General features: G+C 41.8%; 1 protein-coding gene across 6 annotated transcripts in view; it reads right to left on the reverse strand.

The window, feature by feature from the left end:
- The window catches only part of nhsl1b (NHS-like 1b), an 86,032-nt gene that overhangs the window by 14,782 nt on the left and 53,802 nt on the right, over positions 1-17,448 (reverse strand). For 5 of the 6 annotated variants that reach the window (XM_020589049.1, XM_020589075.1, XM_020589055.1 and 2 more), the window contains exons 2-3: positions 4,314-4,466; positions 328-455 (exon numbers count right to left, since the gene is read on the reverse strand). In XM_020589049.1, the coding sequence (XP_020444705.1) occupies positions 328-455; positions 4,314-4,466 (281 nt within the window). Of the gene's footprint in view, positions 1-327; positions 456-4,313; positions 4,467-7,728; positions 7,826-17,448 lie in introns of those variants that run through there. The other variant, XM_020589069.1, reaches the window with a different exon arrangement.

Below are 17,448 nucleotides of genomic sequence, written 5' to 3' on the forward strand. Positions count from 1 at the left end.
TTCCCTGGCTCATTCCATCTTCTCCAACTACCCCCTCCTATCATAGTACAGCCCCATGAACTGCAGAGAAATGAAGCACTACAATGGAAAAAAACAAAACAAAACTCAGAAACGGTTTATTTTCTCTTTAGCTTCAGATAACGTGTGTATGTCCACTTACAGCCACTGGAGGGCAGAGTGGTACTGTCTAATCCGCTGGAAGCGAGATGCCATGCTGCTGAATCCGCACTAGAGTGCGCATTACTGTTGCACACAAGTCGTGCAACTGTACATACTCAAGGTGTAGTCTATATGTTTTAAGCTTCCATCAATGCCGTGCAACTGTACCTTCTTGTCATTGTCATCATCCTCATCATCCTGCACGCTGATGGTGGACCGGATGGGGTCAGAAAAGATGGGACCCTGAGAGTAGTACTGGGAGCTCCGGAAACCATCTTTCCTCAACTTGTCACATTCTGGAGGACAGACAAAGACAGAGACGTATATTACAGAGAGATTTTGATAGCTAACATCTCTGTCTCAAATGCCATTTCTTCAAGTTTTCTTGTTGAGAGCATGGAAACAGACACTTTCATGACAGACTTTCCATTTAATCTTCAACAAACACTGATCTTCAGGAATGTATTATGCATATTGCACACACAGGCTTATTTGTGTGTATGTATTTTTCAGAATAAACCAGCTAATAACACCACTGTAATAATGTGTAAACCAACTGTAAGACATAGCTGTGTAACACGCATTAACTCTACCCAGCGCACAGTACCATTGGTTTTGTGTGTGTGTGCGCTTTGCATCAGTCATGTGAGTGTGGTCCCTGCTGGATGCTGCCAAGCACTGCTCACGCCTCCTCTCGTCGCCACCTGTCGTGATGTATGCGAACGTGGATGTGTGATGAGAAGGGAGTTTGCAAATGACTGTGTGTGCACGTCTCTTTCTATGGTTGTGTGAAAGAACTGTGTTTTGATACCATTGCTGTGAGGTAATTTTAGCCAGTCCTCACACCTTCTAAAGGTTGTTTGAGAGTTAAGACTTGGTTTTAAGACTATAGTTAGAATTACATTTAGGATAAAGTTAGGAATTTAGCTGTGATGGTTAAATGTTATGGGGCTAGGAAATGCATGATGTCCACTGATGTCCACGTGTGTCCTCACAAAGACAGAAATGCATAACGTGTGTCTGTAACCAGAGGAGAGGGGTATCTGTTTCAGTCTGTCACACACAGATGGCAGAACTGTCCCTCTCTCTCCTCCACCCCCATTTGTCTCAGGGGGCATTGAGCACATCATCTCTCTCTGCTAATATATCTAATCATACACAGTCTAGTTCTTTAATAGCTAATTATATTTAAACAATACTATTTCTAAAGCCTCAACTGAAACACGCAGTAGAGAATTCTCTGTACTTTTACTCCTGCCTGGATCCTGCAGGATAACGAAATTTAACAAACTGCTAAATTACACCTGCCTATTTAAATAAAGCAGATGCTTAATGCTGAAAAGGTCTAAACAAGACCTTCTCACCTACACTGGTTGCATTAACTACCCCAACCTTTTATTCTATGTCTTGGGTATATATTCACTATAAGGTGCACAATCAAATTCCCTTTGGATGACTTACACATGTACCAAAACACATGCACATCACAATTAGCCTGGCACCTCAAAGATGTTGCTTTTATTTCCTCTATGTGCCATCTATCTCCGTAGCTAATTGCAGCCCATCTCTCCTGAGAGACACACCGGTGCATGTATGATACAGTTAGTTAATGGATCCTAATCCTGGCAAACATAGCTACTGTAGTAACACAGTGATATGGCAGTGGTGTAGAAGAAGGGATTTAGAAAGCATCATGATAATGAGGATGATGATGGGGAGTGGAGCTGTTAAATGATTGTTGCTGCGTGAACTGGGACAGTTGATAAAATAAATAGGTCCTGGATAGAGTGTTGCCAGGCGGAACTGAAGGGAGGGGAATGGTAAGTGACACTAGAGAAGGCAAGCAGAAAGAATGATGGACACTGTGGACAAATTACAGAACAACACCTTGTACAGTAGCATATATATCAAATTTGCTAATACTAATTGACTTATGTGGCTTAGAGCCTATTTTGGGCTCAAAAAACATACATAGTCATAGATATATACAGTGTAATATGTAGAAAACAACACATATCTGGAGCCTGAGTAAACTGTAATAACCAAAAACTACTTTAAATATAATTTGGTTTATGTTATGAAGACGTTTAGTGATAAGATTATAGCGAGTAATGTTTTCTCTGTCTGACCTTGAAGCTTAGTTGAGGTGTAGTATTCAAATATTTATTATTCCTACACAACACCGATTAACACTGAATGATATCATTGATTATGCTGTAGCATTTCTTGGGTTCATATTGACAACAACCACGCGACTGTTACGCAACTCCCCTGATGTATTTCCACAAGTTTTTTTTTTTTTTTTAACTCACAAGGCACTGAACACAAACTGAAACTCTTGTGACTGTGTGAGAGGGACAAACAGAGGCTACACGTTGCCATCTGACTGGTTATTGATTATCCTGCTTTGCAGAGGAGCAAACCTGTGTATCTTGCTCTGGTCATGTTGTGACTGGCTACATGTGCATGAGAGCAGGGGCTGCACATTGTTTAATCTCCTGATATGAGTTATAACATACAGGGCAAATATTATTATGTAAATTGTGAAAGTTCAATTGCTATAAATGTAGCTGTGAAACTATTATTACTGCAAAAGGACAAAGTGTATTTGCTGTAGCTAGGTATGTAACTTCCACCTTCATCTTACTGCGACTCGAGACTTAAATGAAGTGCACAGGTGCTCCCATTGAAAACCTGCTGGCTTGCAGTTAGGACCCCTGGGGCTGAGTGATGATGACAGGATGGTGACAGGATGAAGGGCAAGCCGCGTAAATCCCACCTCCCAGGTGGTGTTTGTGCACGTAGCAACATTAATATTGCAGGAAGTAATATGCAACAGCAACAGCACAGTAGTCAAACCATGGAAAGACAAAGAAACGTTCGTGTGTGTGTGTGTGTGTGTGTGTGTGTGTGTGGTAAAGCGGGTGACTCAACATCGCAAGCATCAGATTACCTCCTCTCCATTCATCTCTTTATCTCAGTGTCTTTTGTATCTGCTGACACATAAGGCCACCCTAGCATGTACACACCAAGCCTTTACAGTAATACACATACGCCCATATAAACACTTCTCTCACACTCGCCTCTCAAACTGCTATCTGGTTTGTAGAGAAACACAACTTTCCCAGGAAGTCCAAGTGAAACTTGTAGCAGCATTTACTGGTTTTCATATTCAAGTACTTTCCAAAGTTGTCACTCTGTTGTGACTTGACTCAGTCTGATTGTTTGACCAAGGTGTGTCCTTTCTCTACTGGACAAACAGGGAGATGAGGATCTCACACTGTTATGTTGTTGACTTAACACTAATTACATGAAGGGATCTTAATGCCTGGGACTTTGCAATGACAAACGAGATGACATCCAGCATCAGTCCCACTAGTGGGATTTGTATGTTTATTTATTGCAATTAGCTGCAGGTATCACCTATAAATGCTGAACATTTTTTAAACTGAAATGTTTAAATTAGGGTGGAAACAATTAGTTGAAAATTGACATTCGACAGGTTTGGCAATGTATTTAGTGCCATTGTCATTTTCCAAATAAAATATCTACAAATTCTCTGGTTCCAGCTTCTCAAATAAAAGATTTTTAGGTTTTATTTGACATTTGTTCATATCAAAGTTCTTTCTTTGAAATGAGACTGGACAGTTTTGCTATTTTCTGGTATTTTATTAACCAAACAATCAGCCAATGGAGACAATAATCAGCAGATTCATCAATAATGAACATAATTGTTAGCTGTATGTTTTATATTTATTAATGTAAATGTATTCACTTGGCAGATGCTTTTGTCCAAAGTGACACAAATGAGGTGAAATCCAAGTCACAGCAGATCAAGGAGAAGGAGAAGCTTTCGTTTTGATCATGTATATGTTTCATGTTCATTTTGAAATGTGTAATATCTGAACCATTGTTTCAATGCAGTTCAAATTCAGTATCTATCTAACTGTTACTTTACAGATTCATAGATTTGGCCTGTGAAGTAGTCAAAATGCCCACACAGCTGGTGATTTCTCTAGATCTAGAATGACGGCTATAAAATTAAGGTTAACATTAGCTCCCAAAAACCTCCAAATGATTCTTCTAACCCTGATGTTGTCCATGGTCGTGTTGTTGTAATTTCTTGCTACTAGTCCATTGTAATTGATCTTTACCTCGCAGAGCGGTCTTGAGGTTGACTTTGGCCTGGCGATGGAGGTCTTCCACACATGGCGGCCTGTTGCCTGGTAAGAAGACGTTCTCCTGCCGGTGCCACGGAGCTGTGTAATGAACCGTCCACTTGCTCTCCTCATCCAAGTTAGACACCGCTGCAGAGACACACAGAGCAGGTTAAGGAAACTAGCTCGTGTTTTCTTTCAAATGTTATTGGCCATAGTGAATTTCCTGAAGGATAGTTCACCACATCATTCACCTGCACCGGCACAGTATTGTTGTCAGACATAAAAAACAAAGAAACTCCTGACCACAGTTGCTAAATAAATAAATAATTATAGCAAGAAACAGTTTTATGAATTTGTTGCATTTACAAGTAGCTCTGACTAAAGGGTTTGTTTATATTTGTAGGAAGAGAGGAAGGGGAAGAAGAACAAGGCGCTTTGCATCGAGGTGCCAGTCTCCACACCAACAACATGACACCTATCTGAGACATCATGCAGTTAACAGGTCACACACCTCAGAGGGGGAGGGATAAACTTTAGTGCAACACGTTGTAGGGAACCACTCGGTATAAAGCTCAGACCTACTTAAAATGAGCCTTTCAGGAAACAATAAAGTGTTGTGTCAACACTGCCAAGAAGCAAATCTGTCAGTCCATGTATTTTATCTACACTACATTTCTAAATTGCAATCATTTGACAATTTTAACAAATCAACCTCAGATAACACAACATGGCATTAGTGTGTTGATCGCTTGCTACTGGTGACTTAATGCTGATGATCTGAGAACTTAATTATGTTGTCTCTGTTAATCTCGCTGTACACGCAACCCAAAAGTTAGGCTTACCAAGTGAGCGTAGCCAAGCCAAAGTCGGTGATCGTGGATGTAGTATTATCTCCATTTAGAACAGGCAAATGTTAGTCGAGACTATAATCTCTGTGTCCCAGCCCTGAAAAAAACTGCGTCTTATCTGACTGATGAAAGAAGTCTGAAGGAACCAGGAGGAAGGGGGCGGTCATGGAAAGGGGCTGGGAGCATGTTTAGTGTTTTGGTTTGAGGGATTTTCACAGGTGCTAATGAAATGTAGTAGGATGCAAAGCAAGTGTGTGTGTGTGTGTGTGTGTGTGTTGGGGGAGGGATCCAAAGTAGAGGTATTAGATGGGGGCAAAGACTGCAAACTGGTCGTTAGAGAAAGTGTGAAAGACAGTTGTGACCAACTCTTCTGTGACTAGTCCAACTTTACTTACATGTGGCTATAAGAGGTCTACAACCCAATGAGTACAGCTCAGGTGAACATAGTTTTATAGACAGATTTATCGGAGAACATCCAGTGCACTAAGTTCTGCTGCTGCTGGTGACTAATAGTACTTATAGCTTGTTAAGCTACTAACTGTTCCTCCAGCAGAGGGGACGGGTCATTGTTTTTATTCACGTCCCTGCTACCAAACACCTCCCCCCCCCCCCCCCCCTTCCCCTCGCTATCTTTTTCACTTTAAATGTTTAAACCTACATGTTTGTTGTAGCTCGGTACAAGTGCAAATACCACACAGGCACAGCAAGCCTGAGATGGAACACATGGGGCGATACAAGCAGCAGAACTAAAATAAACTGGAAAAAATGCAAGACATGTAGATACTGTGTTTATTTTGAATTAATCTTGAGCAATCTTACCCATCTGGTCCAAGTAAATGTTAAAACTACAAAAAGAGAGGCAGTCACAGAGAGCCACAACACATAGGCAAAACTCACCTGACCACAATGTGGACCGTACATCTGCACAAGACCAATACAGAACCACAGAACCCACTTTCACACAGTTCTGCTGTAGCAGTAATTGTGAGGTTAGTAGCAAAATAACTGACTACTTATCCTGGAGCAAGGCACTCCCACCCCGGTGAGTAATACTAGGAGAATAAGCTTGCCTGGCTAAATAATAACAATAAATACTCTTCTTTAAGGACAATTCGCTGCCTCGTACACTCTCAGCACAGGTAACCCTCCCCCACCCTCCATTTCTGACTACAGAGTTTAAACAGACCTCAGTCAGGCTATAGGCAGACCAAAGACATGGGGAAGAGGACACAAAGCCTGTATTGTCCCTGGCATCAGTCTCCACATCAGGCCTTTCAGTGCCACAATAACCCCTAGCCCCTCATCACAAACAGAGTCTCACACACACACACACACACTGGACCCTGGCGTGAATGTCTTTCAAAAGCCCACTAATCCTCTGATGTCCCAGCTCTCCCTACACCCATTAACAAACGCAGACACACAGGGTACTGAAAACTCTGAAATGCACACACAGGCTACAAGAAGCATTAGAATTAAAAATGCAAAGACTGTATACAGTAATCTCTGGAAAAAGCATCAGCATGCACGCGCACACACACACACACACAAGATATTAGCTGTCAGGATCAATAACAGTGATCCAACTATCCTGAACCAGGCTCATGGTCACTTACTTGCTAACTGGGTATTGATTTTCAAGTGTAATACAACATTGGCGGTTTGATAAAGGTCAGCACAGCCTTGGTTCAAGTTAGTTTTGAGATTTAACAAGTTTTTTCTTCAGTAGCTTCTACATCCTCGTGCACAATACAAGTACCAAGCTGCAGCAGAGGGTCAAGGTGCTTATCTAAGGAGCAAAGTGCAGGCGTGTGTAAGATGGCAACAACAACATTGAGCTAAAAATTAATACTACTACATCGGTGTGGACTTCAACACACACAGGCTATGAATACACCTGAGATTAAAATTGGCACAAATATCTCGCCCTGATCTTTGTTAGATATTGTCATGTGATTAATACACAGCCACTGGATCTTTGGAGAATTAAATAATCCTTGTAATCTACTGTACACATATGGCACACACACCTAGTTCAGTTTCCTTTAACATTAAGCTCACATTTATATCTAAAAGAAACAAAACTTCAAAATTGAGGAAAGGAAAAACGCCAACTATTTCTAATGAGATTTCAATTTCTTCCACCTTTACATATACCTTTGGGTCATTTAGTGCTAATGGCTGTCGGCTCTATGAAGTCCTGACCCAGTGGTCACCTGGTACCAGGGTGCAACAGAGAGCTGTGACTGGGCTCAGCAGTACACCTACAGAAAACCAGTGCTTACAATCAAACTATATCCAAATCATCAAAGCTGGTACAGATGCACTTTCGACAGAGAAGATGGTTGTTCAAAATAGCTGGCACACATGGAAAGCTGTAGAAAAAGACGGACACTCACAGCCTAATAAAAGTCCTGTCAGAATAAGGCAAAACGAGACCGAACCTCTCTTCCAGTGTATAGTCTAACTACCTCGTGTTCTGGTTTTAATGTAGACAATAAGTTCAGATTACTCAAAACATATATTAACAATCAGTATTGAGCTTAAGTAAAATATCTTACCCTTCCTTTTGAAATATTTAATGACAGATTTTAATGAGGTCCCAATAAACACCATGATTCCGGTGGAGTCTATGTGGCTCTCACTTAAAAAAGTAAGTGCCCTAATAAGGCACCAAAAAAGACAAATCCAGGGAGTAAGAGAGAGAAGACGGGTCAAAGGAGTGCTGCCGCCAGCTCTCATCCATTCACATTTCTTATTACGGGGCAGCTTGGCTCAGAGTGTGTGTGTGAGCGTCTACTATGCTTATAGGAGAGCCTCTCTCTCTCTCTCTAAACACACACGGACCACCACTCCCACTATCATCCCCACCATCCCCACCACTCCTCCCTCAGGCAGTCCTGTCCTTGGAGACACACACATACACACAGCGGGAGGGGTGTAGGACCGGCCCTTCTGTGCCTCTGTGCTTTGGTTACCAAGGAGTTCTGGCTGCCTCTCCCTTCAATTCTCATCATCGGTCCCTCTCTCTCTCTCTCTCTCTCTCTCTACACTCTCTTCCTTCTCACAATATAGCTGAAAGTTAATCATGCTTTATTAGAACATGCAGGCACACTCATGCTATTCTGCTATGAATTCATTCATTCCATCAATCTCTTATCCTTTCTCCTTCCTTATTTTCTAACCTGCTCTGCTCTTGGAAAAGTAATCACTGTGTTGCCTTTTCACTGTATCGACAGATTCATCTGTGGAATATTTACGCATCCAACTAAACTATCAGCCAGCTCTACAGGAGACCCTTGTACATACATCCATGATTAAAAAAAGAAGCTTCTCATAAGGTATTCAGTGTAACAGGAAACATCATCACACAATACATGAACACTAATGCTTTGTGTTGTTTGATCCCGTTCTGCACCAATTTATGGTTTGTAAAAAAAAAAAAGTAAAGGAAAATCATTACTGAAGATGCCTTTGCAGATCTAAGATGTCAAAAACCTGAAAAAATAGGCTATAAATATCTCCTTTTCCTTTCTCTGGATGTTTTCACTCTTCCTCTGTCTGATCGTATGCAGCCTGGGGTGTGCACACATGGCCACTGAATCTGTGCCACATGAATATAGATCACATACAATCCTCCCATTGTCCAATTTGCTCACAATCTATCACACACATACACACACACACTCCAGCACCCACCAATTCAAATACATGTCAACATGTGCGTGCACACACACACACACACCCATAAGTGCTGGGCAGCCCCTCCTTTTGCAGCCGTATTTCTTTTCAGCCCAAATGGTTGAAGAGCGGACAGAGGGGGTGAGTAGAAGGGAGGGAGGCAGGCAGGCAGACGGGCTGGAACAGGAGCCTAAGTGGGAGTGCAAATGATCCTTGAATGTGTGGGTACAAAGGACCCCCCTTCACTTCCTCCAACCTAGAAAAAGATCCCCCCTCGCTTATCTAGATTTTGTGGTCTGTGTCTAAAGTTTGGATTTGTCTGTGAACATATCATTTAGTAACATTCATTGTTTCTGCACTACTGTACGCTATGAAGTGTCCATTTGCAGTATTATTTAGACGCTCTTGTCCTTGAGTTATGGAGCCCTGAACGCAGGAAATATGGCTCTTTAGGTGTCATATTCTTGCAGAGAGTTCACCCTTGGAGGGAAGGGTCACTACAAATTGTTGTTCTGGGTGATTACCTTTATCCTGTGAAGAAACATTTCTATCCCCACTGGAGTGGTCTCTTCCAGGATGTCAATGCCCCCAAGACACGGAGGCCCGCTGAATAGTTTGACGAGTATGAAAATGATGTGAAAAATAATGCTTTGGTCTTCACAGTCAACAGGTCTCAACCAAAGCGCCAAATATTAAAAGTAATCCACAGGAATATGAATGATCATTTAAGTTATTTATCAAGTAAACATTTACTGTGTTCAGGCATTTTTCACTATTTTTGACACACTAAACTAATCAATTCAACTAATCAAAAGACAATTATTAACATTAATGAATAATAATCAAATAATCTACAATTACAGCCCTAAACTCCTCCTCCATGTGTCAAACCTTCTCCACATTTAGTCAGTAGCTTGTGTTTGGCACGTGTACAGTATTAGCATCATTTATGCAGACACAAGCCCAAACAGCATCACTAATTATAGAGCTTATTGTTCCCAGGACAGTATCTACACACTCACACACACACAGTGTGACAGGCAGGTCAAAAACTCCATCCGGCACAGGAGGGCTTCAAATCTAGGCCACCTCTAGGATTAGGGGCTGTCTGTTCATTCGTCCATACGTCCACACATCCTTCTGCTCACTCTCAGTGAAGAATGGAGCCACCACTATACCCCAGCCCAAACAATATCAATCTTTCACAGTCTAAGCAGCATATGAAGGATGTGTGCAAACTAAGTGGATGGAGCCTGTGCCTTGTGTGTTCAACATATGTGGCCAATAAAGCTGATTCTGATTCTAATAGTGACTCAAAGGCCAGTTAATGAATGTCGATTACCTACTGTATGATAAGGCAACATTTGCATGTTGTTCTTGTTCTGCCACTAGTTTAATTCTTGCAATATGAACCTAAAAAACAACTCTTCGATTGTGTACTTGTCTACTCTGTGCTAAACCGATGGTTCTCTCAATGATTTGCCTTCAAACACAAAAATGTAATACAGGCTCATTAGTATTATGTCCTATGGCAACATATGCTATTACCTCTCAACAACAACCAGCAGTGTGTTTGAGAGAAGGTGGTGATGGGGTGAAAGGAAAAGCAAGAAACTGGAAGGGAGGCTGTGTGTCTGAATAATGATGGAGCCTTTTTTAAAATTAGATGTAATTAAAACTCAAGGTGGCAGATTGATAATAAAGGAGGGGGATTTGACGCTGCTCTTCCTCCCATCAACCTGACACACCCTGGTTTTCATGTCATTTTTAACCAGAGGTCTAAGTCGCTAGAACTGAACACGAGAAAGGGTTTAAACAGAGGTGGGTTTCTGGAAGGTCAGTGGTTTGAATCAATGAACAATCAATGATCATAAGCTAACGAACAAACAACTGTCCCCCAACAATTTAAACTCCACAGCGACAAAAATGTATCGGCTAAAAAAAAAAAAAAAATTCTTTAATCTGGACTTGGATGGTTCACATGTGAAAATGTACCAAAGATATACACACTGCATCATGTTTCTCTTTCATGCCCACCTTCTCTCCTTTTCTGTCAATGAATATCTATAATTATTTTATGGAGACCAATACACATTCTCTCATTCCCTTCCCCCCTTCTCTCATCCCTGCACTTCTGTGAATGAAAGCATAGCAGCAGTATTCAATGGGAATCTGATCTCTTTGGTCTATTCCCCTGAGCAAGGCATGAATAATCTATCATACACACACCATTATTATCATTTAACTGCTGATTTTCCACACTAACTGTGCAATATAGTGTTTTGATAATGTTCATACGGTGCCCATAAATAGGCAGTTAAAGTAAAAGCAAAGCAAAGTTAAACTTCAATCTCCAACCTGAAAAAACACCAACTCTCACTCAAATTTAACACACACACACACACACACACACACACACACACACACACACACACACACACGCCACAGACGCCCCGCAGGCTCGGCTGAGTAAACAAGCTGTAGTCACTGTTTTTCTAGCGCTAATGATTTTAACATGGGGTAAAGTTCCCGCGCATCTCCCACACACAGCAAGTCCAATAAACTCCCGCACTTGCTAAATGACCTTTCTCTGACACCAAACTCACGTCGTCTCTCCCTCTCAGTGTTCCTGTCTCCCTGCTCTCTGTTTCTGTCCGTCTTTCTTCTGTCTCTTCAGCAGACAGAGGTTACTGGGTAACTGCAGTCTTCCCTCCACCCCTCTTGTGGTCTTTTCCGTCTGACCTACTCCATTGAAGCAGCTGGGATTCCTTCACACACACACACACACACAATCACACTTAAAGTCTTGCCATCCCACAACTGCCCTGATTTAAAAGCAGTGGTGTTTAAGTCAGGAGGAAAAAAATAAAAACTAACTGCTGTCTATGCAGACAACAACCATCTCACTATTCACTGTGAGAAAGACAAGGCTTCTGTTTTTGGTGCTTCTGAATGACTGTATTTGCATTCTTAAGTGCAGAACATGGCAGAGTTAGAGGGTAAAGTAAAGGAGCTGCCTGTGAATCACTGAGACAAATGCACTTCAAGATTCTGGAGTGACTCAACAAAATCCTCGCCAGGCATATGCAGCATGAGGCTGAGAGATTTTGTGTGAATTTAGGTTTGCAATGAAAACATTCTGTGTGTGTCTGTGTGTACGCTGGGTTATTCTTCGCCATGAAAAGCAGAGGGGCCTCACTCCATAGGCTGCTCCCCCTTTGTGATCCATGAGAAAAGCCTCCAGGTTCGGGTGACACCCTGCAAGCTACGCCCTGAGCGTGCACACACCATCACTAAGATAATCAGACCCTTTCTTTGTGTTATTGTGCGTTTGCTGTTCTACAAGAATATATATGCGTGTCCATATCGTAGCCTTGATGAGGTGACACATATTTGTGTTTTCTGTTTGAACACCATATAGCTGTTGTCACTAAGCTTGTGAAAAGGTGAAAGAATCAGAGAAATGTCTGTAATGAGGAGGCCACACAATAGAACTCGTGGGTTGAGGAACAAGAAGGAAAAAATGGTGGTGGCATCAAAATGTAGAAACTTTGCACAAAGACTTTTAAAAAAGGACAAGAAGAAAGAGGAAGCAAAGTTGGCATCCACGAAATGTTGAAAGATTCTTTGATGTGGTAGAGGCAGAGCCATTTTGATGAGGAGAGACGAGAGACAGGGATATAAAAGGGAGCGTTTAGACTGACAAAAGAAATGAGAGAGAGAAGATAAAGGCAGCTGGGAGAGAAAAACTAAGGGAGGAGGGTCATGGAGCAGATGAAACAAGAATGGAGAGAGAGATAGCAAAATAGCCATAGGTAGTAAACTCAATAAAAACTAATATTATACAAAGGAAGACACACACACACACAAACATACACAAAGGCACAGCAGGTTTGGCGGTCATGCCTAATTTTGTCAAAATGGCATCTGACCCCAGGCGCCGACTTTGAAACTCAACCCAGGATAAAAGACAGAAAGAGCAGACAGATCACTATGCTACTCAATTTGTACATGTGGACAGACAAGACTGCATCCGAGTGCGGTTTGTACTGAAAAACATAGTTGTGCATGTCAATGTCAGCATGGTAGAGAAACGAGAACCAACTAGGAAAAGCCTAAAAGCAAAGTGCAGGTCAGTAAGAAAAAAACAGCCAGAGAGCACAAACTGACAAGGAGGCATGCAACCGTTAAGCAAGTCCTTCCAAAACATCCATTCAACTTTTACAGCCTAATATTAGATTCCGCACAATAAATGTCAGGCCACTGTTAAAATGTACGCCTGTCTGGCAGGGAGTTGAGGATTTATACACCAGGGTGTGTTTGGTATCCTCAGAGATGTAGAGAGGGTGGCAATTTGACATGTTTTATGTTCCCATCAGGATGATTTGTAGCTAACCGTCCTCTTACTCCCTGGCAACTGAGCTTTAAATCTAATGCAAACTACTGTATCTGCAGCTAACTAACACTAACACCAAGTGTTAGTATGCTAACATGCTAAACTAGGATGGTGAACAAACTGCAGACTTTTAGACTTGTTATCTTTCCAAATGTCTGACACTATGTTTGTATTGTGCCATAGCTGAACAGTGTTGTGGCTGGACAGCGAGTGTAAGTGATTCGGCTCTGACCTTGGCTTGAGCATCACAAAAACAACAACACCACCATTTCTGTCAGTTCGGCAGTTTTCTCACCATTTGGTTTTACAACAGAGCGACCCCTATTCTGTTAATTCTGACTAGGCAGATGTAACATGTCATGTCTGATATGTGAAATATTTCCCAAGGGAACCTCCATCTAGCCACTGGCAGTGTAAGATAAAGACAGACCCCTGGCAGCTAGCAGACTACATTAAGAGCCATTATCATCCAGCCACGCTGTCTCCAATCATATTGACCTGGCCCTTGTAACTCTCCGGTGGAACCTCTGAGGACCCACCACATCAATAAGCACAAGGTCCAAGTGCCTTTGTGTGTCTGTGTGGCTTCACAATAGGTTAGAGCAAGCTGATACCACGCAGCATGCTTTGTCATGTATGGACGTGCATGTTACTGTACATGTGTGAACAGGTGCCTAAGGCAGTTTCAACAACATATTGCATTTAGTCAACAGATCTGACCACATGTATCTGTAAGGACTGTAAAATATCCCTGCATTCTTTATGTCTGTATCTTTATTTCTGCTATTTACACATGTATTCTGGTGCATATAGATTGTAAGACAATAAGTATGCATGTGCCCATAATCTATATGTATGCAAACATGTAACCACACACACACCATTACACACATGTATATAGGGTTATCCTTCACAGACATTATGTTGGCTGCTATGCTGGTTTCCTGACCTACATTTCAACACCAGGGCCGCCTGCTCTCCTCTCCTACGAGCCTGTGTGTGTGCTTTTTTTCTCCGTCCTGCTTCATAGGAGCAGCACACAATCATTAATACAATTTTATAATTAACTTCACACACACAGTTCCATAAATCCAATGTAAGTGCACTGTGGACTGATGCACTTGTTGTGGTCCACTGTGGCCACTCTGTGTTTGCTTCTGCAAAACCAGAGGTTAAAGCATCGCACATAAACCTCTGGTTTATTCACGTCACACTTCTAATTAACGTCCAGGCTGGGATGATGAAAGCATCGATATCTGATGGCTTTACCAATACGATCATCATTGCACATTTTACCCCGAGAGCATTTAGCTGGTATTCCAATTAAAAGTGACTTACCAAGTAGACAGCAGTATAAGTTCAGCAAAACACACACCTTGAAACGTCAGCATGTGAAGAACAGCACAGGTTGTAAATATTCATTGTATACAGCTGTGCACATGAGCTTACGCATGCACTAGTGTGTTCTGCTGTTACCACGGCCCTGATGGTCAGCTCATGCTGCTGAGGAGAGGGTCTTGTCTGATTTAGGCACAGAGACAGATTGAGCTAATTTAGGTTAAGTGCCTCCAGTAGCTCGAGGGCACAAAGCAACAAACCACCTGGGGCTAGCCTGCGTCTCAGGGAGGAAAGCTGAATGTGTGTTTGTGTGTGTGTATTAGGAAGCCTTAGGGATACCAGGGGTTAAAGCCAAATCAGCTACTACAGTATGTGTACAAGTATGTTTATCTACAGTCTGCCTTCCATTGTACAGTTTGGCCCATTTCCCATATTGCACCCCACTTCTCATCAGCGACAACAGTAGGTCATTTGGAGAGAGGAGAGGGGATTTGCAACACCAAAGCATCCAATCAAGAATTATAAATATAACCAGCTGACCAATGACCACAAATTTAGGAAGTGAGTGAGACAATGCGCCTTGAGGCTGCAACACAGTCAGGAGGTCAGATCTGAAATCAGATGCGGGCTCTTGTGGCTGGTATTGATTATTGTTATTAACCAACACAATGAGAACGCGTCACTGCCTTTGGCTGTGTTCATCCGGCCCCCGTCACATTGATTCCATTTACATCTCCTCTCTGTTAGTCTGTTAGAGTCAACAACATGTGAGGATTTAAAATATTAATATTGTGTACCCCGCTTCTAGTTGGGTTTTTGATTTTAGTGTCAGGTGCTTTTGGCTTGACAACTTAAACAACTCATTCGTTTCTACTATGTCTACTGATATCAAACAGCGGAACTTTAAGCTCCATGGTGTAAAGTTCTTTTTGTTTGTTTGAATTAAACAACCTACAAAAGGAGCGTAACAGGTAGCATTAAGTTAGAATTTGGGGCATCAATTATTATAATTAAACTTCAAAAGCACACACCTACCCATGAACCATTGGTATTCATCACATAGAATCAAGCAATTGGCAACAAGTTTGTGCAGGTAACATGGTTTGCTGAATCAAGCTTCTAACACTTGTGCGTGCAAGCCGGACAGAAAAATAGTAACAGGGATTATGCCGAAAGTCACATTGGACTATCATTGCATGACAGCAACACCAGGCTTCAGGCTAACAACTGCCTCTGCACTATGAAGCAAGAGTATAGTCGTCATGATCGTCATGTGATGTTTTAATGATCCTCCGCAACACTCAGGGAGGTCAAGTGTCACGATCAGCTACAGCCTAGCACCTCCTGAGCCTAAACTGGTTTGCTCAAGCAGAGCAGGTGTGTCCTCACCAAAACCATTTTCTTCAGGTGTATGATAGTTTTCAGAATTTGCTTTTCTAGTCATGAACTTATTTACTTCAACATAAATGTTGTAGTAAAGCAGCTGTAACATTGTGCTACAGTGAGTGTGTGTATCCTATGGTAAAGACGGGTTTAGTGCTCACAGGATGACATCTGTAAAACACACACGCACACACAGTGATCGGTGGTTTCATAAGATTTATCAGTCTCTGGGATCCATTGTGCAGAGGCATGTGTTAAGCCTGGGTCTCTTTATTCATAATCCTACGTTGAGACCTCGTCTGGGGAAAAAAAAGCTCGACCACAAATCCAGTTTAACCCTCCCTCTCCTCTTTCCCCCTCCCTTCTTTAATATACCACCCCCTGCCTCTACCCAGTCCATCTCTCTCTGTTCTCTTTCTGTCCCATCTGAGCAATAATGAGGGGATGGAAGCATTAATAGAAAGCACAGAGCTCTCTTGTATGTAATGAGTGTGCCCTCCTAATGGGCCCCTAGGGAAACAAGACCAGCTCCCTGATCAAATACTCGCAAAATTTAAGACAGCCATTATTCCAAATTAAATTGTGACACCTCATGTGCCTCTCTTTGGTGTAAATAAATGGATGCACACTGTGTGATGGCTAATTAATCTAACTATAATTCTATTTGCCAGTTACTCCAATCACATCAATATGTTAATTTAGTCTCACACACTAAAGCATTTTTGTCTGTGCTGCTGCGTGCGTTCTTTATTGGTTAAAATTGATGATTCGCAGATGACCAATTACGGACTAGAAAGTCCTTCTGCTTGTACAATAATACCACCTTGTGGTGAATATAGACAGCAAATGAAACAAAGGCAAGTGGGTTTCCAATGCCACTCCGTGTAGCGCTTTCAGAGCACGACAAGAGTCTAGGAGTTTAGCTTCTGTGCTGTGGTTTTACAAGAAAGAGAAATGGCTGTAGCTTCCTTTACCCTACATTTTTATTTCTTTTTGTCTTTAACCCTAATATCTCTACATGTGGAGTGGAAAAAAAAACCTCAAAAAAAAGAGAGAGACGTTGCCATAGTGAAGACAACTCATTAATGAGACAGATCTAAAGAGGCTTTTAAAATCACTTTCTCTTCTCTCTCTCCCCTTTCATAATCAGTCTCTATGGGGGTACACATGCTTTTCAGAGGCTCGGCTCTGCTGTCTGAGGCTTAATGGCAACTCCAGCTGATTGGGACATAAAGGGGCCTGTGGCTGAGGAGAACACAAGGAGACTCAGGTTGGAGCACACAGTGGAGGAGCGAGGGGTGTGTGGCTCATGAGAGCCTGGGATTGATCAAAGATTTAATAATAAACTAATAATTTTATTATTATTATATTTTAATAAATGGACTCCTTTTTTCCTTGATCAAATCAAATCAAATGAAATTTTATTTGTATAGCGCCAAATCACAACAAAAGTCATCTCAGGACACTTTACAAAGTAAGGTCT

Source organism: Monopterus albus, unplaced genomic scaffold (genome assembly GCF_001952655.1).
Source record: "Monopterus albus unplaced genomic scaffold, M_albus_1.0 scaffold9.1, whole genome shotgun sequence".
NCBI lineage: Eukaryota > Metazoa > Chordata > Actinopteri > Synbranchiformes > Synbranchidae > Monopterus > Monopterus albus.